We start from the raw sequence: 25558 nt of genomic DNA, 5'->3' as shown, positions 1-25558 counted from the left end.
CGCTAAGTCTATTCAGTAGGACTATCAGCTGTGTATCCACCAGACTTCTGCACAACACAACTGATGGTCCCAATCCCATTTATAAGGCAAGAAATCCCACTTATTAAACCTGACAGAGCACACCTGTGAAGTGAAAACCATTTCCGGTGACTACCTCTTGAAGCTCATCAAGAGAATGCCAAGAGTGTGCAAAGCAGTCATCAAAGCAAAAGGTGACTACTTTGAAGAACCTAGAATATAAGACATATTTTCAGTTGTTTCACACTTTTTTGTTAAGTATATAATTCCACATGTGTTAATTCATAGTTTTGATGCCTTCAGTGTGAATGTACAATTTTCATAGTCATGAAAATACAGAAAAATCTTTAAATGAGAAGGTGTGTCCAAACTTTTGGTCTGTACTGTATGTTACACAAAATAGTTAATAAATAACATTTCCCACATATCTACTTTACATCAGCACAATTTTGGAACCAAAATTTTTTTTTAGTAGGAAGCTATAAGGGTTAAAAGTTGACCAGCGATTTTCTCATTTTTACAACAAAATTTACAAAACCATTTTTTTAGAGACCACATCACATTTGACGTGACTTTGAGGGGCCTTTATGACAGAAAATACCCAAAAGTGACACCAATCTCAAAACTGCACCCCTCAAAGTGCTCAAAACCACATTCAAGAAGTTTATTAACCCTTCAGGTGCTTCACAGGAATTTTTGGAATGTGGAAGAAAAAAATGAACATTTAACTTTTTTCATAAAAATGTTACTTTAGACCCAATTTTTTTTTATTTTCGCAGGGGTAACGGGAAAAAATGGACCCCAAAATTTGTTGTGCAATTTCCCCTGAGCACGCGGATACCCCATATGTGAGGAAAAAACACTGTTTGGGCGCACTGCAGGGCTCGGAAGGGAAGGAGCACCATTTGACTTTTTGAATGTAAAATTTGCTTGAATAATTAGCAGACACCATGTTGCGTTTGGTAAGCTCCTGATGTGCCTAAACAGTGGAAACCCCCCACAAGTGACACCATTTTGGAAACTAGACCCCCCTCCTCCAGGGAACTTATCTTGATGTGTGGTGAGCACCTTGAACCCCCAGGTGCTTCACAGAAGTTTATAACATTGAGCCGTAAAAATAAAATTTTCACATTTTTCCAACAAAAATGTCTTTCAGTCCCCAATTTTGCATTTTCACAAGGGTAACAGGAGAAATTGCACCATGCAGTTTGTTGTGCAATTTCTCCTGAGTAAGCCGATACCCCATATGTGGGGGAAAACCACTGTTTGGGTGCACGGCAGGGTTCGGAAGGGAAGGAGCGCCATTTGACTTTTTGAATGTAAAATTTGCTTGAATAATTAGCGGACGCCATGTTGCGTTTGGGGAGTCCCTGATGTGCCTAAATAGTGGAAACCACCCCCCCTCCCTCCAGGGACTCCATTTTGGAAAGTACACCCCTCCAGGATTTTATCAAGGGGTATAGTGAACATTTTGAACCCAGAGGTACGACAGAATTTGATAACATTAGGTCATCATATTGAATAAGTTGTCATTAGTCTTGAGTGCAAGTGCTCAGTATTTGAGTTAGCATCGGGTGCTCAGGTATGCACCAAGTATCGCGGGTGCTCAAGTGACATGCTCGAGTCCCCGCCCCGCATGTTTCATGGTTATTAGACACCCCCAAAAAAAAACATGCGGGGATCGCTCATGCATGGCAGGCAATCCCCGTGAGGTTTTTTTGGCTGTATAACAGCTGCAAAACATTTGGGGCGGAGTCTCAAGCATGTCACTCAAGCACCCGCTATACTCGGTGCATACCCGAGCACCCGAGGCAAACTCAAGTAGCAAGCACTTGCGCTCAACATTAGTCGCAATATCGTCGTCATTTTTTTTATTTACTTCTGTAAAAACCCCAACCCCAACCCTAACCCTAGCCCAACCCTTGCGCAACTCTAACCCTAGCCCAACCCTAGCTTAACCCTACCCTAACCCTAGCCCTACCCTAACCATAGCAGAACCCAAACCCTAGCACAATCTTAACCCTAGCACTACCCTAACCCTAGCACAACCCTAACCCTGAAGTTTATTTTTTACGCCGTTCCTCGTGCGGTATAAGTGATTAGATGTGTTTATTCTTCGGGTCGGTATGTTTACAGTGATGCCAGATTCATATTGAGTTTTTATGATTGACAGCTGTCACACACTAATAGACGCATGTTTTTGCATTGCCATATTTTGAGAGCTATCATTTTTCCATACTTCGGTCGACAGAGTCATGTGATGGCTTGTTTTTTGTGGGACAAGTTGACGTTTTTATTGATACCATTTTCGGGCACGTGACATTTTTTCATCGCTTTCTATTCTGATTTTTAGAAGTCAGAATAAATAAAAACCAACAATTCAAGAATTGTTTTTTGAGGTTTTTTTTTAAGCCGTTCTGCGTGTGGTAAAATTGATAAGGCAGCTTTATTCTTCAGGTCAGTACGTTTACAGCGGTTTCGCATTTATATATTTTTTTTATGTTTTGGCGCTTTTACACAACAAAAACTATTTATAGAAAAAGAATTGTTTTTGCATAGCTTTATTCTGAGAGCTATAACTTTTTTATTTTTTGGCCGTTGGAGCTGTATGGCGGCTTGTTTTTTGCAGGACAAGATGACGTTTTCAGCGGTACTATTTTTATTTACATTTTTGATCGCATTTTATTCCATTTTTTGTTTGGTGGTATGATGATAAAACATCGTTTTATGTTTCGTTTTTTATTTATTTTTTTACCGTGTTCACTAAAGGGGTTAACTAGCGGGACAGTTTTATAGGTCAGGTCGTTCCGGACGTGGCGATACCAAATATGTGTACTTTTATTGATTATTTATTTATGGGTACTATATATATATATATATATATATATATATATATATATATATATATATATATATATATACAGTACAGATCTAAAGTTTGGACACACCTTCTCATTTAAAGATTTTTCTGTATTTTCATGACTATGAAAATTGTACATTCGCACTGAAGGCATCAAAACTATGAATTACCACATGTGGAATTATATACTTAACAAAAAAGTGTGAAACAACTGAAAATATGTCTTATATTCTAGGGTCTTCAAAGTAGCCACCTTTTGCTCTGATGACTGCTTTGCACACTCTTGGCATTCTCTTGATGAGCTTCAAGAGGTAGTCACCGGAAATGGTCTTCCAACAATCTTGAAGGAGTTCTCAGAGACACTTAGCACTTGTTGGCCCTTTTGCCTTCACTCTGCGGTCCAGCTCACCCCAAACCATCTCGATTGGGTTCAGGTCTGGTGACTGTGGAGGTCAGGTCATCTGGCGTAGCACCCCATCACTCTCCTTCTTGGTCAAATAGCCCTTACACAGCCTGGAGGTGTTTGGGGTCATTGTCCTGTTGAAAAATAAATGATGGTCCAACTAAATGCAAACCGGATGGAATAGCATGCCGCTGCAAGATGCTGTGGTAGCCATGCTGGTTCAGTATGCCTTCAATTTTGAATAAATCCCCAACAGTGTCACCAGCAAAGCCCCCCCACACCATCACACCTCCTCCTCCATGCTTCACGGTGGGAACCAGGCATGTAGAGTCCATCCGTTCACCTTTTCTGCGTCGCACAAAGACACGGTGGTTGGAACCAAAGATCTCAAATTTGGACTCATCAGACCAAAGCACAGATTTCCACTCGTCTAATGTCCATTCCTTGTGTTCTTTAGCCCAAACAAGTCTCTTCTGCTTGTTGCCTGTCCTTAGCAGTGGTTTCCTAGCAGCTATTTTACCATGAAGGCCTGCTGCACAAAGTCTCCTCTTAACAGTTGTTATAGAGATGTGTCTGCTGCTAGAACTCTGTGTGGCATTGACCTGATCTCTAATCTGAGCTGCTGTTAACCTGCGATTTCTGAGGCTGGTGACTCAGATAAACTTATCCTCAGAAGCAGAGGTGACTCTTGGTCTTCCTTTCCTGGGGCGGTCCTCATGTGAGCCAGTTTCTTTGTAGCGCTTGATGGTTTTTGCAACTGCACTTGGGGACACTTTCAAAGTTTTCCCAATTTTTCGCACTGACTGACCTTCATTTCTTAAAGTAATGATGGCCACTCGTTTTTCTTTACTTAGCTGCTTTTTTCTTGCCATAATACAAATTCTAACAGTCTATTCAGTAGGACTATCAGCTGTGTATCCACCAGACTTCTGCACAACACAACTGATGGTCCCAACCCCATTTATAAGGCAAGAAATCCCACTTACTAAACCTGACAGGGCACACCTGTGAAGTGAAAACCATTTCCGGTGACTACCTCTTGAAGCTCATCAAGAGAATGCCAAGAGTGTGCAAAGCCGTCATCAAAGAAAAAGGTGGATACTGTGAAGAACCTAGAATATAAGACATATTTTCAGTTGTTTCACACTTTTTTGCTAAGTATATAATTCCACATGTGGTAATTCATAGTTTTGATGCCTTCAGTGTGAATGTACAATTTTCATAGTCATGAAAATACAGAAAAATCTTTAAATGAGAAGGTGTGTCCAAACTTTTGGTCTGTACTGTATATATATATATATATATATATATATATATATATATATATATATATATATATATATATATTTTTTTTTTTTTTATTATTATTATTATTATTATTATTTATTTCATTTTTTTTATATATATATTTTTACAATTTTTTTTATTTTATTTATTTTTTTCACATTCTGATACTTTTGTTACTTTTACACTTTGTCCCACTATGGGACTTTCACTTTTTGCAGCCTGATCGGCTGTATAGCACAGGAATGCAGAACCATCCCTGTGCTATGCAGCCTGTCAGCGCTGCACAGGGAGAAGTTACTTTGGTCGTGCACTGCGCATGACCAAATCAACTTCCTGGTGACCCGGATGTTGTCATGATGACTGACGTCGGGTCACCATGGCAACCTCCGGGACCAGACTCAGACGCCGGGAGAGAAGGTAAGTATCGTGCTTACCTCCTCTTGCCACCGGAATGCTGCGATCTATTTCGATCGCAGCATTTCGGGGGTTAATGTGCCGGGAGCGGTGCTGGATCGCTCCTGGCCCATGAGCAGTGCGGGACCACTCCTGGCACATTGTTACAGCTGACACCCGGTGCTATCAGCTGACACCCGGCGGCGATCTCACCCGCACCGCTTGTGTGCAGGCGAAATCGCCAGGGTGTACTAATATGTATAAGGCCCAGGGCACAGATACGTATTAGTACGCCTTGGGCCGGAAAGGGGTTAAGGAGTGGTTTTACACAAAGCATTTTTAGGGGGGAAAAAAGGGTTTTCCTATACGAATATTTTTTTTAATGCGATTTTTGTTTTTTATGCTGTAGACAACTCTTGTATGAACACAACAAAAATTTTCCCTTACTTTACACACTTTTTAGTGCATTGTTTTTTTTTTGGGAGGGGGGGGCAGGGGGGTCAATAGAATTAATACTGGAGATACCAGGAGTGCTGAGGTAAGAAGACACTGCTCACACTGCTGTCCATCAGATCTAATAGTGGAGATACCAGTGGTGCTGAGGTAAGAAGAGACTGCTCACACTGCTGTCCATCTGATCTAATACTGGAGATACCAGGAGTGCTGAGGTAAGAAGAGACTGCTCACACTGCTGTCCACAGTGTCTATCTGATCTAATTTACTAAATATACCACTTACTGTATCTAATTTACCACTGGCTGTGTTTACCAAAACAGACACATTTGTAGAACTAACAAGTCCTCCAGAGTAATGCTAAAAAAAAGAATTCTTAATATAAAATAAATGTTTATTATATTAAAAGTGCATTATTTACATAATTACTTTAAATGGTCACTGTTGTTTTAGCATACTTTGCATAAATCAAAGTCCAGATAAAAAAAAACAACTTTTGTTACTGGATAAATATGCTTCTTTCACCACTTACAAGATTCCTCTCCAAGCATACTCATGAAATCACTCTGAAGAACAGCAAAAATTAATCTGTCTCAAAACAGGACAGACTTCCAGTCTATTGAAGTATCAGATGACAGATGCCTATTGAAAACTATGAAGGGGGAGCAGAGTGAGAAACAGAGGCAGAGAGACACACACAGATTGGGTAGCTTCTTTATACAGTTTAGTTTTTTTTGTCCATATAATGTATGTATCTTTGTACCTACATTTTGGGATTTAATAATACATAAATCTGTTAATAACAATTAAAGTAAGTCAGCAATGTAATAGATGTAGAAGCAGAAGATAGTTTGGGAATCTAAAATCTGTGTCTTCACCTCTCAGCAAGCGGCAGTTTGTATATATATTATTTCTCAATTATTTTTCCTGAAACCTGAGACATTTTAATACAAGTCTTAAGACCATGTCATTCATGCATTATTCCGAGAGAAGTCATATGGTTGTTCACAACTAGAAATGAAAGCAAGATGCAGAGCCATTTGTAGGATGTGAGGTCTAATGTTTGTTTTCTTGTCCTCATCTCATATACACTGTATGTGCCAGGAACAATCTGAGATGGTATCAGTTCATTGGTTTGATGGTTTTACTTAGTCCTTATGTTGTATAATTTTTTTAGTTCCATCCAGTATTAGGAAATCGTGCATTTCTTGGGCTGCACACCATCACTGCTCGCTACTCGGAAGGTTTCTGTAAAGAAAGGAAGACCGAGAAATGTTAGCTAGGGAGGTAGTGTGTCCATAGTTTTGAATTACTCCAATTCTAAAGATCCACCTGATCTTACTATTGAAGATAATAATCTGTGGTTCTCCATATGTTCAACTTTCTGGAATTCATAGCGGCCAGTCTTTTTGGTGGTTGACTACAATTAACCTACGGACCATACATACATACTCTTCTCCAGCTATACAAAGGTTTCTTGTACCAAAATAAGAAGTGTCCTAGGTTGTACATGTATATATGTATCTGCATGCTAGCCATGTTTGCAGATAAGTATACATGTATATATTGGCCCCCATCTCCTTATGTGTTTCTGTCTGTTTACTGCTGTTGGGGGCAGGATCAACAAAATGTCCAGCCATGTACTAAAACAGGTTTTGCGAGTATGGTTGGACATGAACAAAGACCTTAGCCAGTGAGCCGGGAATAATACATTTCCTGTGCTGGACTTAAAACCCCAGAGCACTCATGTTCTAGCCCTTTTTTTTGGACTCTTGGAGACATGGATACAACACATGGCTGAGTATCTCTCTTTCCTTGTAACTCTTTACTTACTAGCCCTACATACCCTGTACTAACCCTCCTAGATATTGATATCCTTGTATCTATACTGTATATATAGGGAAAGTTAGTATAGTTGGGTGGGCATTGTATATTGTTATTATTATTGTGTACTGTGTTAGTGGGATAAATAGTAGTATATTAACTGTAGACTTTTGTGTAATAAATACCTTTTATTAGCACACTGTTTTGTCTCAGTTGGTGTATAGTATAAGGCACAGATAACGTTAGTGGATATTAATTATTAATAGTCAAGTTTGATGTTAATAGTTAATATCGGACCTGAATAGAGGTGTAGGAGAGTTCCCCCATTAATTACTGATATTTTTGGAGGGAAACCTCGTCCTTTAACAATAAGTATCACTGCAATTATTAAAACTTCATAAACTTGCACTTGGGAAACATAACCTGCCCTTGTACCTACACCACACACCCATATTCTGCCATCTGTAACACAATCATGAGGTTGCGATCACACAGCAGCCATAGTGTGGCTGAAATCCAAGAAACCCTGAGCCCATGTGATGTTTTAATGGCTCTACAAAATCTCATAAAGGGGTGGACACGTTCTCTCTATTATGGAGCACACCTCTCCTCTGCCTCTTGGTTTACTGCTTACTGGGTAGCGGTGTGCGCCTAAAGACTGAAAGTTTGCACAGTTCAGCCCAAGATTGGGGCCACACAGTCAGTCCATTCTCCAATGCTGCAAGCAGAGGCAGCTTTACCTCTGCAGCATCGGAAAAGTCCAGGAGCACTGAAGTTGCCCAAATCCAGCAATCTGGCAGGCTTCAGAACAGCACTTGCAAACTTTTGTAGCAAAGATCCTAGAAGTGCTGCACTCCTTGCCTAGGGCACCGGCCATCTTTGTAGTAGGCAACGAGCAGCAAACAATTAAGTTTAAAAATCCCTCAATTCTTTAGAAAGTAGATTTTTAATAAGAGGTTAATTATTAGAGATGAGCGGTGTTCGAATCGAACTGTTCGCCAATCTCAAATTCGAGCTGTTTTGGGCGGTGTTCGAGCCGTTCGACGAACCCGAACGATTTGAAAAAAATCCGGCTGTTCGAGGTTATGTTCGATAACTGTTCGTGCACCCAAATCGTAACTGGATTTTTTCACAGTAATGCTGATAATCAATGTTAATACACAGTTTGAGTGTACAGCGGGGCGGGGGGAGGGGCATGGGATGGATCTCTGCAGAAATAATGAAGATCTCCATTTTTTTTTCTCTTTCCCGCATTTACAGTGGGGAGGTGCAGTCTGTCAGCCTATCAGCAGCGCACACACGGAGCGAACTGCTTTTTTTCACACAAGCAAGGGCATGTGTCATTGGCTGTGCATGTCCCATGTCCTTGCGCTATAAGACCCAGCCATTTTCCCTGTCGCAACCATTTTCTCACTGCTGCAGCTGAGTGTTAGACGGCACTGCTGCTGCTGTTAGCGCTATATTGTGTAACTGAATTGCAAGCGAATTTTCTCTTAAATAGACAGAAAGGTTTAGGGAGTAGGGACTAGTTTGTAATTGCAGCCCTTTTGAGGGCTAGGTTACAGCAGTTCCTAGCACTTTTAGCAGGCAGGTCTGTGCTCTTAAATCGACAGATAGGTTGGGAGTAGTGACTAGTTGTAATTCCAGCCCTTTTGAGGGCTAGGTTACATCAGTTCCTATCACTTTTTGCCAGGCAGGTCTGTTTTAGTGCTGTGCAAGTGTTTTTCACAGCATTTGGCTAAATCTAGCTAAGCAAATCCTTTTGGGCCTCTTGCAGTGTGTGTTAGTCAGTGGAGTAGCCTATCTGTGTTGCAAGCTACACCACCTGTGTATGTAATACAATTTTTTTACTGCACTTAGCCAAGTAAAACCTTTTGGGCCTGTAGCAGTGTGTGGTACTCAATCTATTAGGCCATCTATACCAAGCTCTACCAGCTTTGAAATTAATAATAATTTTTAGCTGCATCTAGCCCGGAAAATAATTTTGGGCTTAGTAGCAGTGTGTAGTACTCATTGTATTAGGCCATCTATACCAAGCTCCACCAGCTTTGAAATTAATAATATTTTTTAGCTGCATCTTGCCTGTAAAATAATTTTGGGCATATTAGCAGTGTGTGGTACTCATTCTATTAGGCCATCTATACTAAGCTCCACCAGCTTTCAAATTACTAATAATTTTTAGCTACATCTTGCCTGGAAAATAATTTTGGGCATAGTAGCAGTGTGTGGAACTCATTGTATTAGGCCATCTATACCAAGCTCCACCAGCTTTGAAATTAATAATAATTTTTAGCTGCATCTTGCCTGTAAAATAATTTTGGGCATATTAGCAGTGTATGGTACTCATTCTATTAGGCCATCTATACTAAGCTCCACCAGATTTCAAATTACTAACAATTTTTAGCTGCATCTTGCCTGGAAAATAATTTTGGGCATAGTAGTAGTGTGTGGTACTCATTGTATTAGGCCATCTATACCAAGCTCCACCAGCTTTGAAATTAATAATAATTTTTAGCTGCATCTAGCCCGGAAAATAATTTTGGGCTTAGTAGTAGTGTGTAGTACTCATTGTATTAGGCCATCTATACCAAGCTCCACCAGCTGTGAAATAAATAATAATTTTTAGCTGCATCTTGCCTGTAAAATAATTTTGGGCATATTAGCAGTGTGTGGTACTCATTCTATTAGGCCATCTATACTAAGCTCCACCCGCTTTCAAATTACTAATAATTTTTAGCTGTATCTTGCCTGGAAAATAATTTTGGGCATAGTAGCAGTGTGTGGTACTCATTGTATTAGGCCATCTATACCAAGCTCCACCAGCTTTGAAATTAATAATAATTTTTAGCTGCATCTAGCCCGGAAAATAATTTTTCTTCCCAATAGTGGTAGCAATAGAAATATGGCACGCGCGCCTGGCTAACAAAAATATACGCTTCATAACAAAAAACACCAGCCTAGCGCACTGCATTAATAAGATGGCATCATCATCTCTCCCAGTGCTAGGCCTACTATGCCGGCTAGCATTCCTGTGCCTAAAACACAATGTATGGGTCCGCGCTAGCCACGAAGCTGCTGCTTTATCACAATTCAATTGGCAGATTTTCACAGAGCTCCTCCCCAACGCCCACCCATCGGTCAACAGTTGCCCACCCTCCCTATGGGATCTAGTGGCGAATAGTTGATGCCATTAATCAGAGCGTCAGTTGCCCCGTCGACATGGCAAGCATACGGTAAGGCATGGGAAGAGAGGACACGACTAGTAGCAGGCAGACGGGTTGACCAATGTGAACAAGCCAGATTACAAGTCACCATAGAATTTCTCCACCAGATAATGATGAGGGGCATATCAGGGGCGTCAGCGCAGCGGTGTCTGACCGGAGTAGCATTTCACTTCCAACTACTGAATTGGGGAGATGTGACAAAGAGATTCATCATCAGACAATCCATAAAAGGGTGGAAAAGGGGTCAGCCAAGTCAGGAGTGTAGACGTCCCTTCCCGTGTCACTAAAACTGATTTCTCACATCATATCCCTAACACCATTAACATGACACTCACAATTTGAAGCAACACTACTGTCTACTGCATTTGCGATCGCCTTCTTCGGGGCGCTATGCATAAGCAAATTAGTCCCTTAATCCAAAATTACCACCAGTGGAGGCTTAATACACCAGAACGTAGTCATAGCCAATAATGCAATACGTCTACCCATACGCCAATCGAAAACGGTTCCAGCGGGCAGGGGCACTTGGGTATTTCTACAACCCACAAACGGTACACTGAGTCGGGTAACAATAGTAAAAACATATATAACCATCAGATCACAAAGTAATTTCTTCCTATCACACATTGATGGAACGCCATTATCAAGATACCAGTTCCAAGCTATATTTAATAAATGCATAACATCAGCAGGGAACCACCCCAAAGATTACAGGACACACTCATTCCGCATAGGCGCGGCCACGGAAGCAGCAAGAGCAGGACTGTCAGAAACGGAAGTTCAGAGGATAGGGAGATGGCGATCCACGTGTTTGGCGAGATACATAAGACCGGACTTGTTATCCTAACGTGGTTTGTTTCTTTTACAGGTGACGCTAAGCCAACAGTGTGGGTGATAGGCCACTCGTATATATATTGGGCAGAAAAATGGGCGAAAGTCCGCCCAGGCGGGAAGAAATTAGAGTTTCATAACACATATTTCAACTGGAGAGGTATTAGAGGCTTGCTATGGCCACAGGTACTAATGGAGGTAATCAAGGTAGGGAGAGAGGCAAGAGGTCCGGTCATCTTAGTTATACAGGCCGGGGGAAACAACGTAGGTCATCACAAGAGCGCATAACTAATGGCAATAATGAAACTAGACACTGAGCACTTCAGAGAATTTTTCACAAAACTAACTATAGTATGGTCAGAAATTGTGCCGATAGCGGTATGGCAAGGTGCGCAAGACATCACGGCCATCGAACGGACAAGGCAGGTAATAAATATTCGGATGGCAAAATTTAGAAGAGACAGAGGCGGTGTAGTGATACAACACCGACAACTGGAAGGAGATAAAGCAGGCCTCATATGGCCCGACGGTGTTCACTTAATGGATATTGGACTGGACATATTCCTGTCAGGACTCCAGGACGGAGTGGGACAAGTGTTAAGAGTGATGGATGGGGGTCAGAGTCCTGCATACGAGTACGTAGGATCCTCCGTGGCCTGGAAATAGAAAGGACATGTTGGAGAGTTACACTTGTTGGCCAACTTGCCGGTGTGGAGACCCAGGGCATGCTGCAACAAGCTGAATTATTTTAGAAATAAAATGCCTTTCTAATGGAATGAGTATAAAGAGTTAATAAAGCTGTGACCGATCCTCACCCATCCAGTTGTAAGAGTTACATTATTGTATTGTCAAGGAAAGGGGGGCTGAGCATCAGGGTTTGGTTGGGGGTCCCCTCAGTCTGCCTAGGCTAGATGCATTTAATTCTTATTAGATACACAGGTGGTGCTGCTTGCTTTGCAGCTGGGCTACTACGCCCAAAGTATTGCCTAGGCTAGATGCAGTTAAAAATTCTACGCTGACTAGCAGACACTGGAGCTTTGGAGCAGACCTCTAAGTAAACAGCTCTTCAGACTCAACCATCTGTGTTACACCAAGCCTTAGTGTATGTAGTTTCTCACAGTTAAAAGGGGGGGGGAGTGACCCAACCCACCTGGAATTGACAATGCCAACGTCACGTAAAACACAGCAAGGGGACTCCAAAAAGAGTCTCCATTTTTTCCAAAAATGGAGATCAAGTGGAATCAATTGCCCCAGAGTTGCTTAAAACGGTTGGTGAGGTGATTTTACCAAATCCTCAAGCTTTTAGTCTCCCCAGGATGACACAGGGGTAGAAAAGTCCTTACGGAACCATGATTCGTTCATCTTTATGAACGTGAGTCTGTCTACATTCTCAGTGGACAGCCGCGTGCGCTTATCTGTCAGCACACCACCAGCAGCGCTGAACACACGTTCAGAGGGAACGCTGGCTGCAGGGCATGACAAGATCTCCAAGGCGTGAGTGGCGAGCTCCGGACATTTTTCCGGATTGGAATCCCAAAATGAGCAAGGGTCCAGTGACACAGTCATGGCTTCGATGTTCACTTGGAGATACTCCTGTACCATCCTCTCTAGGCGTTGACTATGTGTCAGACTTCTTGTCTCCTGTGGCCTTGCAAAGGATGGTCTAAAAAAGTGGTGAAACGATTCCACAAAATTGCTGTTACCAGCAGATACTGTGTTACTGTTATGGTTTGAGTGATGAAGACTCGACAGTTCCACGGTTGGCAAGTTAGAACTGTGAGATTCACTACGTGCACCACTGGTGTTTTGTGGAAAAGCACATGTAAGATTCTGCAACAGCCTCTGCTGATACTCCTGCATGCGTGAATCCCTTTCTATGGCAGGAATTATTTTGGCAAATTTACTTTTGTACCGGGGATCTAAGAGTGTGGCAACCCAGTAGTCGGGATTACTTCGAATTCTGACAATCCGAGGGTCATGTTGCAGGTAGTGCAGCAAGAAGGCACTTCCTCAACAGTTTAGCTGCTACCATGCGCCCTGGTTAATCCCTCTCCCCCCACCCTTCCATGCCTGCCGCCTTGGTGCTGCCGACAGTCTGGACCTTGGAGATGTTATCCCTTCCGCATACGACTCCTCTACTTCCTCCACCTCCTCTTGTCCCACCACCTGACTCTGAATTCTGTTTAACGTGTGCTCCAGCATGTAAATCACCAGAATAGTCATGCTGATAATGGCATCATCGTCAGCACTAAACATCTTCGTCTCCATTTCAAAACTGTGCAGAAGGGTGTGTGGCGCCCCTGAGGGTTCAGTCGCCACAGAGGTACTGCATCTCACCCAGAGGTGTGGTATCTCACCCGCAGGTAAGGAAGGAGTATGGCTCGGTACCCTAACACCTGCATCCAACACATACCCGCAGTGGGGGTAGGGCGAGATTGCTCCTAAGGGAGAGCACAGTCCCATGTCCCTAGCTGGCGGGAGGGTCCTATGTAGTGGGTGTGGGTGGAGAAAGCAGCTTAGGGGAGCACATGACAGGGAGAGTATAAATAGGAAGCCATCTTAGAAAGAGCAAGCCAGTCAGAGGAGGAGAAGTGACAGGAGCAGAGGCTTCCTATGGAGAGTAATAATACCATTGCTGCAAAACCACCAGCTTCAGAGGACAGTTCCGCAGCGGCGGCCCCTTTGGCCGCACTCCACAGGTGGCGTAGTCGGACATTATAAAACCCATATATATGACGCGCCCCTGGGCCTACTTGGTGTAGCGTTGCGCACGCGGGGACTACCCGGAGCCGGGCCTGTTGGGGGTAGTAGTCTCGTGGCGGTGACCCGGTCCGTGCCCAGGGAGTCAGACTAAGTGGCGGTATATTAGCAGTAGATGTAGGACGACTACGCCACCCGTTGAATGCAGCTATGGAGCTGCCGCTGCAGGGCAGACCGCTGAGGCCGGTGGTAGGATAGTGCAGCGTAGATGGTATCACCCCCAACGGGAGGGGTATGGCCTCAGGGCAGCCGACGTGGATGATGGGGGTAGCAGGAACCACTCAGAGACGATGCGGTGTAGTTCAGGGTCTTTACTGGTGACAAAGATAGACCCTCCCGGAGTACTGGCTAGCGGTCGGGGCCTGGTCAGTCCTTGAGCAGATGGGATCCCCCTTGGCCAGGCGGAGTTGTAGGCCTCCCCAACTAATTGTACTCTTCTGGCTTCCTTGCTAGAGGCGGGTAAAGGTAGCCCACGTCCCTGAGTGTACCGTGTGGTGCTCACCCGTATGGCCGGTGACTCGGGGCCTTCTAGTGGCTTCCGCTCCACGACGGCGGTGCTGGTCCCACGCGTGTGACCGTGCCTTCGGGTTTCTTGGCCAGAGGACCTGAAATCCCCTGCCGGGCGGTTTCTGCTGCTGGGTCTGGGTTAATCCCCACAGCCTCGGACTCCGGGTCCGGTGGTAACTCTTCAATCAGGGCGAGCTCTTCAGCTGCCAGCCCCTGATTCCTTTTAGCACTGCTCCCACAGAGCTCCTGATCTTTCTTTCCTATGCTGCTCCTCTTCTTCTCTCTACTCTTCTCACTAACCCTGCCTCAGCCCCAGCTTTATATAGGGGAAGTTCTTCCCCTCCCAGGACTGGGCAGGAGGTGTGGCATGCATAGGATTCCTGACCAAGAGACCTCCCACCTGCTCTCAGACATAACATTGCTATTACTGTGGAGACCAGACCCCTGGGGTGCCACATTCCCCCCTAGTGAAAGTTAGTACTCCGGGACTAAACATATTTTTGTAACATAACAAATTACAAACAGAAACAACGCAATAAAGAAAAACATTAGGATGGTCACGGCGTGTCCGCAACCGGGTGCAGTTTTTCAAGAAAACAAGGGTGTCCATTTCACCAAAAACAGGGAGACGTAACCAGGTAGGGGTCTGTCCTGCCCCGAGTCCTTAACAGTCTTTCAGTCCGTCCTGGGTTACGCTCCAACTATATACACAAAGGATTCCCGGTAAATCCACCAAAGACTCCTATAAATAACTAGAAACACACAATTATACACAAGCAACAATAAACAGGTAAACATTAATAAAATAGCTTGAACATTTAGATCCTCCACCGTATGGGCAGCTGGCTTCTAGTGACCCTAGTGGACCTACGGAGCTGGTTGATTGGTCCTGAGCTACAGGGTATAGGGGCTGTCAAGGGTAAACTGGGCAGCCGTCTACGGACTCTTTGGCTCACTAGGGGTATGGCAGGCTCACTATAAGCAGAGGGTTGATTTTCCTGGTCTGCTTGTGTGGGGCCTTCTGCCTCCTGGACCGGCTGTTCTTCCAGTTCTACCTGTGTCTCCGTAGGCACTTGGGATGCTGGTTGGAGGAACGTGAGGACGGGTACCACAACAGCACCATTGACTTGAGTCCAAGACCGAGGGAAGTCTCCGAGCACAGTACTAACCATATCTTCCCTTTCCTCTACGGGTCGAGGGTCCTCTTGTTCCTCTTCAGGGTTCCGTAGCTGTTCGGGACACTTTTTTAGGTGATCCCGGGATACAATGGCTGTGGTTTCCCCTCCGTCTTTACTGATTGTACAGATCTTCGGGTTGTCGTGGCTTGAGGGCAGTACGGTGTACGGGTCCTTCTCCCACTGGTCGTCCAACTTGTGGAGCCGTCTTTTCCTCTTCAAGACCTGCTCTCCGGGCACCAGGGGAACAGTGGGAGCATACTGGTTGTAAGTTTTCTCTTGTCTTTCCCTAGCTTGACAGAGACTTCGCTCCACGCTCTCCTGTACTTTCCGGTACTGCTGCTGCCTCTCTGTGTCCCAGTCTGCTTCTGGTGAAGTGTCCTCGGGTGTCAGGACTCCCATCTCCAGATCAACAGGAAGCTTACCAGGTCTTGCCCTCATTAGGTAAGCCGGGGTACAGTTGGTGGAACCTACAGGGATGTGGTTGTATAGGTCCACCAGGTCGGGCAGCTTTTCAGGCCACAGACTACGTTCTTCCAGGGGCAATGTTTTCAGAAGATCTATCACCACCTGGTTCATTTTCTCACAAAGTCCATTAGTTTGCGGGTGATAGGGTGTTGTTCTAATCTTCCGGCAGCCATACAGGGTGCAGAACTCCTGGAAGACTTCCGCTTCAAAGGCAGGCCCCTGGTCCGTCAGCACCTGCTCCGGGTATCCATGCGGACGGCAGAAGTGCTGCTGGAAGGCTCTAGCTGCTGTGTGAGCCGTTAAGTCCTTGACGGGGACGACAACCAAGAACCGGGAGTAGTGATCCACGATGGTTAATGCGTAGACGTAGCCACTTCTGCTTGGGGTCAGTTTTACATGATCCAAGGCTACCAGTTCCAACGGCTGTCTGGTGATGATGGACCGCAGGGGAGTCTTCTGGCTGGCACGGTCCCTCCTTCTTAAGTTGCATGGGCCACAGTCTCTGCACCACCTCTCGATGGTTCCTCTCATGCCTACCCAATGGAACCGCCCGCGCAGCAGGAACTCCAGCTTCTTCCATCCGAAGTGCCCAGCTCCGTCGTGGTATGCCTCCATCACCATAGCTGCGTCTCTTCTGGGCACCACTACTTGCCAGATTAGTTCATGCGTCCGGGAGTTAACCATTCTGCGGCACAACTTTCCCTTATAAAGGAACAGTCGACTCTTCTCAGCCCACAGTTGCTTGGCTTCCTCCGGAGCGTCTGGGTCAAGGCGTGCATCTGGCCGAGTCAGCATCTCCTTTACCAGTCGGACGGCAGGGTCACTGTCTTGCGTCTCCACCCAGTTGTAATGAGGTAAGGGGTTGAACGTAGCGGTTTGCTTACTTCTTACACGGTGGGAATACTGGATAGTCCCATGACGGTGGAACGCGGGGAGCTCAACTTCTTCCAGTTCCTCTGAATCTTCCCCTACGTCCGGTAGGTTTGGCATCCTGGACAGGGCGTCTGCGTTGGTATTGGAGCGTCCTGCCCGGTATTTGATTGTAAACTCATAGTTGGACAAGCGGGCCATCCATCTCTGCTCTAGGGCACCGAGTCTTGCAGTGTCCAGGTGTGTCAACGGGTTGTTATCCGTGTACACGGTGAACCAGGAAGAAGCGAGGTAGTGCTTAAAGCGTTCGGTGACTGCCCACACCACTGCCAGGAACTCTAGCTTAAATGAGCTGTAATTTTCAGGGTTTCTTTCGGTGGGTCGCAGTTTTCGGCTGGCGTAAGCAATTACCCGTTCCTTCCCCTGCTGGATCTGGGACAGTACGGCTCCTAGCCCGATGTTACTGGCGTCGGTGTAGAGGATAAAGGGCTGGCTGTAATCCGGGTACGCCAGGATTTCATCCCCCGTGAGGGCCATCTTCAGCTGGCGGAAGGACTCTTCTTCCAGCTTCTCCCATCTGAAGGGCGGCTTCTGGTTCTTGGCCTTCCTGGACTGGCCTATCAGGAGGTCCTGCATAGGAGCTGCCTTTTTGGTGAAACCGGGAATGAATCTTCGGTAGTAGCCTACCAACCCGAGGAACTGCCTCACTTCCTTTACGCTGGAGGGGCTTGGCCATTCCTTAATTGCGGTGATCTTATCAGGGTCGGAGCCACTCCGTCAGCACTCACCACGTGTCCCAGGTACTGCACCTTTGGCTTCAGGAGGTGACACTTGGAGGGTTTCACCTTTAGGCCGTAACTTGCCAGAGCTTCAAACACTTCCGACAGGTGCTTCAGGTGGTCCTCGTAGGTCTTGGAGTAGACGATGACATCGTCCAGGTATAACAGGACCGTCTCAAAGTTCCGGTGTCCCAGACAGCACTCCATCAATCGCTGGAAGGTTCATGGTGCGTTGCAGAGTCCAAACGGCATGCAGGTAAACTCGCTAAGTCCCATCGGGGTGGTGAATGCGGTCTTCTCCCGATCCGCCTCTGCTACAGGAACCTGCCAGTACCCGCTAGTGAGATCCAAGGTGGAGAAGAAGTTAGCAGATTTTAAAGCAGCCAAAGACTCCTCTATTCTTGGTAAGGGGTACGCATCTTTGTGTGTGATACGGTTAATTTTCCGGTAATCTACACACATTCTCATGGTGTTGTCTTTCTTTTTGACCAAGACTAGTGGAGCTGCCCAGGGGCTACAGCTATCCCTGATTACCCCAGCCTCCTTCATGTCTCTAAGCATCCCCTTGGCGTGTTGGTAGTGTGCAGGGGGTACGGGCCGATACCTCTCTTTTATGGGAGGATGGTCTCCCGTGGGGATGTGGTGTTCTACCCCCTTGACTCGCCCGAAGTCTAACGGGTGTTTACTAAACACTCTCTCGTACTCTTGAACCACCCGGTAGACTCCCTGTTTCTGGTGGGAGGGAGTGGAGTCAGTACCCAAATGTAGTTGCTGACACCAATCCTCCATTATTTTCTCAGAGCCGTTACCTTCCTCCGGATGAGATGGAGGCAAGGGTTCCACAGACTGTATAGAATTTTGGTTGATAGTATATAATTTGGCTAGCGTAGCATACCGGGGCAGGTATACTTCCCTTTTCCCAATATTTATTATGCGAACGGGTACCCTCCCATGGCGTACATCAACTACCCCCCGGGCTGTCAAAATGGTGGGCCTACTGTCTGAGTAGACTGGCTCTACCATGGCCTGGTAATCTCTACCTCTCAGACCAATAGCTGCCCGGCACCAAATCATCATTTCACTTTTCGGGGGTATGGCAATAGGGAAAGGGTCACACATTCTTACGCTACCAATCTCACCGCCGGAGAGTTCCACTTGTTGCCGTCGCATCAGTGCCCGGATCTCTTTCTGGAGCACTCGCTGCTGGCCGGAGCTGGCGTTCTTGGCAACCTGCTGTAAAATGAAAATCACCTCTGCAAGACAATTTTCAATCACATTAGTTCCTAGAGTTATCTTTGGGTGACTCTCACGCTTGTCAATGTCCACAATGATCAGTCCCTGTGCTGCCAGTTCGACTCTACCGATTTTAATGGTCATCTCTTTAAATCCGATCTGCGGCACGGGTTGACCATTGCTGGCAATAATACTCAAGTCGTCGTCAGGGTAGCGGGTTATATCCGAGTCATTCCAGTACTGCTTGAAGAGCACGTACGGGATGGTGGTGACCTGTGACCCGGTGTCCAGTAGGGCACTCATAGGAATGCCATCCAGTACCACAGGCAAGACTGGACGTCCTCCCACATATTTGTCGCGCCAGCTCGATGGGCCTGGTGATCTTTTTCCTGGGGGTTGGCCCTCTACCCCAGGTTGTGCCAGTTTAAAGGACAGTACCTTGCCATATGTCCGGGTTGATTGCAGCGGCGGCAGATGGGTTGTCCGTCCTCGTTGTATCGGTCGCTGGGCCTTCCTCTGGCCGGTGGGGTCCTCCTTGGTCGACGCCACGGGATGTCCTCCGGTCCGGATGCCAGCTGGATCTTCCCTGGAGTGGAAACCTGCAAAGACTGCACAGTTCGGGTTAGCGCAGCAACGCTTTTAGCTAGCTCTTGGACCTGATGGTGCAGGTCTGGAGCCGGGTCATTGTTCAAAGCCTGCGCATCAGCCCCCACAGGCCCTGCCGACAAGGGCGCCGCCTCCTGGTGGTAAGTGATAGCTGGGCGCCTGTGGGTCACAACGCCACCCGGTGCCGGTTCTCGGAGCACCCGGATGGCTCTGTCCTTGAACTGTGCAAAGTCCAGATGAGGATTCTGTAAGGCTATGGCCCGCAACTGGGTTCGGTGGACATTGCAATATAGTCCCTCTATAAATTGTTCGGTCAACAGCCTGTCCTCGTTTCCCACGTTGTCGGGGTCGGTCTGCTTAATGGCTCTCAGGGCCTCTTGTAGGTTTAGTGCATAGTCCCTTATACTCTCATGTGCTCGCTGCTTGCACCCATAGAATCTAAGCTTAATCTCGGCTGAGGTGCGGGTATCAAAGGTGTCCCTCAGCCGGGTTAGTATCCCTGCGACAGTCCTCCTCCCAGGTGGCCAGGACTTTACCTCCCTTTGGGCTGCCCCGGTTAGTTGGGCCACCAGGATGCTCACTTTTTGCTCTTCTGTGAGGGGGTACACCTGGAAGAGGCTATCCAGCTTTTCTTTAAAGTCATTCAGGGTATGTGACTCCCCTGAGTACTGGGGTAGCCAGGCTGCTCCCGGGATATAGGGCATGGTGAAAGGCATGACTGCAGCAGCGGTGGCGCTGGCGGGGGTTGAGGCAGTGAAGCTCTCCTCCGTATCCGACATCTTTCTCCCCCCTAGTGGACCGTGGCCTACCTTGCGATGATCCTCTTCCGTAGGCCGCGGCTCCGCAGTGGATCGTCAGGGTCGAGGACCTTCCGTCGCGCTCCTGTGACGTCGGCGTCTGCTGGGCTCCTTCCAGGACCTTACGCAACGTCCGGACGTGAGGCGGGGCTTCAGTTCTCGCGCGCTTTCGGAGTCCACGCCCCTCTTCTTCCCGCGCGGCGTCTTCAAGATGGCGTCCAACGGCGGGAAAACTCCACGGAAGGCGGGAAGAAGGCTGAAAATGGCGCCGGATGGCGGAAAACTTCATGGATGGCGGGAAAAAGGCTGAAGATGGCGCCGGATGGCGGGAATCTTCACCACAGGTTAGTTTAAAAGTCTCTTTTTTTTCAGGCACGCAGTACCCGGTGGTTGCGGGCACGAGATCCTGCCGACTACGCCAAATGTTGACGCGCCCCTGGGCCTACTTGGTGTAGCGTTGCGCACGCGGGGACTACCCGGAGCCGGGCCTGTTGGGGGTAGTAGTCTCGTGGCGGTGACCCGGTCCGTGCCCAGGGAGTCAGACTAAGTGGCGGTATATTAGCAGTAGATGTAGGACGACTACGCCACCCGTTGAATGCAGCTATGGAGCTGCCGCTGCAGGGCAGACCGCTGAGGCCGGTGGTAGGATAGTGCAGCGTAGATGGTATCACCCCCAACGGGAGGAGTATGGCCTCAGGGCAGCCGACGTGGATGATGGGGGTAGCAGGAACCACTCAGAGACGATGCGGTGTAGTTCAGGGTCTTTACTGGTGACAAAGATAGACCCTCCCGGAGTACTGGCTAGCGGTCGGGGCCTGGTCAGTCCTTGAGCAGATGGGATCCCCCTTGGCCAGGCGGAGTTGTAGGCCTCCCTAACTAATTGTACTCTTCTGGCTTCCTTGCTAGAGGCGGGTAAAGGTAGCCCACGTCCCTGAGTGTACCGTGTGGTGCTCACCCGTATGGCCGGTGACTCGGGGCCTTCTAGTGGCTTCCGCTCCACGACGGCGGTGCTGGTCCCACGCGTGTGACCGTGCCTTCGGGTTTCTTGGCCAGAGGACCTGAAATCCCCTGCCGGGCGGTTTCTGCTGCTGGGTCTGGGTTAATCCCCACAGCCTCGGACTCCGGGTCCGGTGGTAACTCTTCAATCAGGGCGAGCTCTTCAGCTGCCAGCCCCTGATTCCTTTTAGCACTGCTCCCACAGAGCTCCTGATCTTTCTTTCCTATGCTGCTCCTCTTCTTCTCTCTACTCTTTTCACTAACCCTGCCTCAGCCCCAGCTTTATATAGGGGAAGTTCTTCCCCTCCCAGGACTGGGCAGGAGGTGTGGCATGCATAGGATTCCTGACCAAGAGACCTCCCACCTGCTCTCAGACATAACATTGCTATTACTGTGGAGACCAGACCCCTGGGGTGCCACATATACAAATTACCCTTGGATTGACCGCCCTGGGTCACGGACTGGGTCACCGCCACAGTGACTACAACCCCCAGCGTCTACCGGCCCGGCTTTGGGTACCCTACGGCCCAGGGGGCAGGTCAACTTCATAGGTCCCTGATCTGAGACCACTCCTGCAGCGTGATTTGCCCCACCTCTGGATCTCGTTGGCCCAGGCTATACGTCAGAACATATTGCACCAGGGCTTGTCGGTGCTGCCACAGTCGCTGCAACATTTGCAGAGTTGAATTCCGCCATGTCGGCACATTGCATTTCAGCCGGTGAACTGGCAGGCCCAACGACTTCTGTAGAGATGTAAGTCGTTGAGCTGTGGGATGCAAACGGTGGAAGTGAGCACACAGCGACCGTGCCCTCTTCAGAAGGCCATCTAGTCCGGGATAGTGGGCTAAAAATTCAACACGTGAGCCATACAAGGCCCGTGTGTGACATTGCCCCGGCGAAGGGCCGCACCCAGGTTTGCAGCATTGTCGCACACGGCCTTCCCTGGTTGCAGGTCCAGTGGAGACAACCATTCATGAAACTGGGTCTCCAGAGCTGACCACAACTCCTCAGCTGTGTGACTCACATTTCCCAGACATTTCAAAGTAAACACCGCCTGATGCCATTGAGCCCTGCTGCCAGCATAGTAAGGAGGTGTGCAGGATTCCTTCTGCGCAGTTAGAAAGCGGGTGGCATTACCAGACAGACTTTGGGTGCAGGTGGAGGACCGAGAGGAGGTTGAGGAGGCAGAAGCAGTGGAGGAACTTCTAGATAAAGAGGATTGACGCACAACTCATGGGGATGGCAAGACTTGGACAGCAGCCCCTTGTCCTGCTGTCACAATAGTTACCCAGTGCCCAGTCAGCGACATGTAACGCCCCTGTCCATGCCTACTCGTCCAAGTGTCTGTGGTGAAATGCTCCCTGTGACACACAGAGTTTCTCAAAGAAGCGGTGATGTTGTGTGCGACATGCTGGTCTAGCTCAGGCGCAACTTTCTTTGAGAAGTAGTGCCGACTGGGCATCTGGTACTGGGGCACTGCGACGGACATAAGGTCTAGAAAATCCTCTGTGTCCACCAGGCGGAAAGGCAGCATTTCTGTAGCCAACAGCTTGCAGATGGTGAAATTCAACCTCTTAGCTTTGTCATGGCTAGGAGGAAATGGTCTTTTGCTTGTCCACATCGGAGGGACCGAGGGCTGGCTGTTGTGCTTAGACGGGGTTGAGTAGGGTGTCCTCGGCAAACTGCCGGTCTGTGAGGAAGATGCAGGCGGAAAAGTTAGGTTGCCTTGATCCAAAGGTGGTGCTCTCGATGTCGGAGAGCGCTCAACACCAGCTGGTGTTTTCACTTCCAAATGAAATGATGACCTGCCAATCACACTGGCTGTTGCGGGTAAAGAGGTGGCAGGTCTGCGTCCAAAAACATGTGTGACTGCTGTCCCCCCAGTCGCAGAGGATGAAGAGGCCGCGGATGCACAAGATGGGGCAGACGGTGGTTGGCCCGGCCCCCTAGGCCGCATTGTAGCACAGTGAGCTTCCCACTGCAACTTATGCTTCATATCCATGTGATGGTTCATGCATGAAGTACTCAAACTATGGATTTTTTGGCCTCTACTTAGCTTTTGGTGACAAATATTAAAGATAACACGAGTTGGGTCATCCTTATCGATCTGAAAAAATGCCCAGGCTATGCAAAGCTTAGAGCCCATGCGACCTGAAGAGCCACCACGACTTGTGGTCAGAGGCAGAGTTGTGGTTGAGGATGCAGTTGTTGACGTGCTTCCAGTACTCTGTCTCTGTCCAGGAAGGCGCAACCTAACCTCGTCGTCAATAGCATCTGTGACGCCCAGCTGCGCTTGGTATCACAGATTCTAGAAGAGTGCATTGATGGAATCCTCCACAAGAGGCCCCCATAAACATTCACACATCTCCACCTTCCACCTCAGACCAGCAGAGGGAGCCCGTTAGGGATATAAATAGGGAAGGTGGAGCTAGGCAGTTCAGTTCCTCTGAAGAGTTCCTGCAGTAGAGAAGCCTAAGAGAGGTCAGTCTACATTGGAGCTCAGTCTAGTTTAGAGAACTCAGTTAATATTTCAGCAGTGGAGCACGAGGCTCCTGCTAGATAGATTCAGGGAGCCAAGTTAGAACTTAAGGTGTGCCGGCGCCATAAGATCGGTAAAGCGCAGCAAGCTGCCGTTAGTGTGTATAGTCTAGTGAGGGCCAGAGTAGGCTGAAGGCGAGTGGAGAGTTAGTACATAGGGGGCAGAGAAGCTTAACCAGCTCACCCCGAAGCATTTACCGGACACCGGATCTGAGCTTACCCGGATCTCTATGACCCAGTAAGGCATAACCGGAATCCCTGGAGAACTACAAGTCCCAGGATCGCTAAGGTGCTGATACGTAACAGAGCCAGGAGACGCTTAGGCCCCGCATACTGGGAGCGTGAACTCCAAGACAAGGCCCTACCACAAGGTCAGCCAGCGCAGGACAGAGACAAAGTTAGGCCTAGCTCCAGGCAGGTCAGAAACTTACTACGCAGAGGCAAGAAACAGGAGGCCCTACACCCGCTCATTGGGGAGGATCCTGATATGCACCCTTCACCCTACAGTGCTCCGGGATGTGGCTGAATTTTCACCAGTAAAAGGTACTGAAGTGACTACCGTGTCCGTTTCCGTTCTTGCTCTGACCCAGCTGGGTCTCGCCTGTCCTGCATTCCCCCTGCATACGCTTTTCTGAGGCCTAGCTCCACCTGTGGGGAGCTATACCATCGAGCTGTCTTATCACCGGCCTCAGTGGACTGCTGCAGCGCTGGTGCTTCTCACCAGATACCACAGGTGGCGTCACGAACTCTTATAAAATTAACAATTATCCACCCTTTTAAAGAGTGACCCCAGGGTACGGGTCCGGGAGCCGACCACCGCAACATCCCAAAGGCCAGGCAAAGGCCCGGGTATCGAGTCATGCCCATCCCCTGGGCTAGTCACATCCTCCTCCACCTCCTCTGCTGACCTCATCGACTGGCTGACTGTCGGTTGACAGTAAGTGGGATCTCCAACCTCGTCATCATCACCCTGTGTGTTCTCACACCCTTCGTCCTCAGAGCCAACCTCTTCCTGCCCTGACTGAAAAGTCAAGTTGTCGCTCCAATCAGGTATTTGAGTCTCATCATCGTCTTCATCATTGTCTCCACCAACAGGAGTTACAGTTTGGGAACGAGGGTCTACATTATGCTCAGAACCTTCTTCATCTGGTCCTGGATCTGACTCATAAGGATTCTGGGCATCAGTGCAGATCATTTCCTCGTCCGGATTAACAGAAGCTCTGGAGCAGACCTCCGTTTCCCAGGCTATAGTATGAGTAAACAGCTGTGCAGACTCAACCATCTATGTTACCCCATACTCAGACGGGCAGCTGGAGACTTGGGAGCTGTGAGGAAGCAAGTGTGATTGGGCTGACACCTCTGAGGACTGGAGTATTTGTGATGTTGAAGTTGAGGTGGAGGAGAGCCCACTTGAAGGAGCACTTGATATCCGTTGAAGCACCTGCTGTTTTTATGCCTCATCTGGAATTTGTAGCGATGGGCGTGTCTGTAAGAAAGGGATCGTATCACATTGTCCACGAAAAGAAGTAGACATCT

At 47.8% G+C, this 25558-nt stretch overlaps 1 protein-coding gene across 4 annotated transcripts in view; it reads right to left on the bottom strand.

Moving 5' to 3' along the window:
- Positions 1–5787: 5787 nt before the first annotated feature.
- ANKDD1B (ankyrin repeat and death domain containing 1B) overlaps positions 5788–25558 on the bottom strand; it is a 142589-nt gene continuing 122818 nt past the window's right edge. For all 4 annotated transcript variants that reach the window (XR_012320203.1, XM_073680089.1, XM_073680081.1 and 1 more), the window contains one exon: positions 5788–6662. Coding sequence is in view for 3 of the 4 variants with exons in the window: in XM_073680089.1 (XP_073536190.1) it covers positions 6604–6662 (59 nt within the window). In the remaining variant the exon portion in view is untranslated. The remainder of the gene's footprint in view (positions 6663–25558) is intronic.

This window comes from Phyllobates terribilis, unplaced genomic scaffold (genome assembly GCF_046119375.1).
Source record: "Phyllobates terribilis strain yellow unplaced genomic scaffold, ASM4611937v1 Scaffold_1__5_contigs__length_1240528914, whole genome shotgun sequence".
Classification (NCBI taxonomy): domain Eukaryota; kingdom Metazoa; phylum Chordata; class Amphibia; order Anura; family Dendrobatidae; genus Phyllobates; species Phyllobates terribilis.
This window is presented reverse-complemented; position numbering and strand designations above follow the sequence as displayed.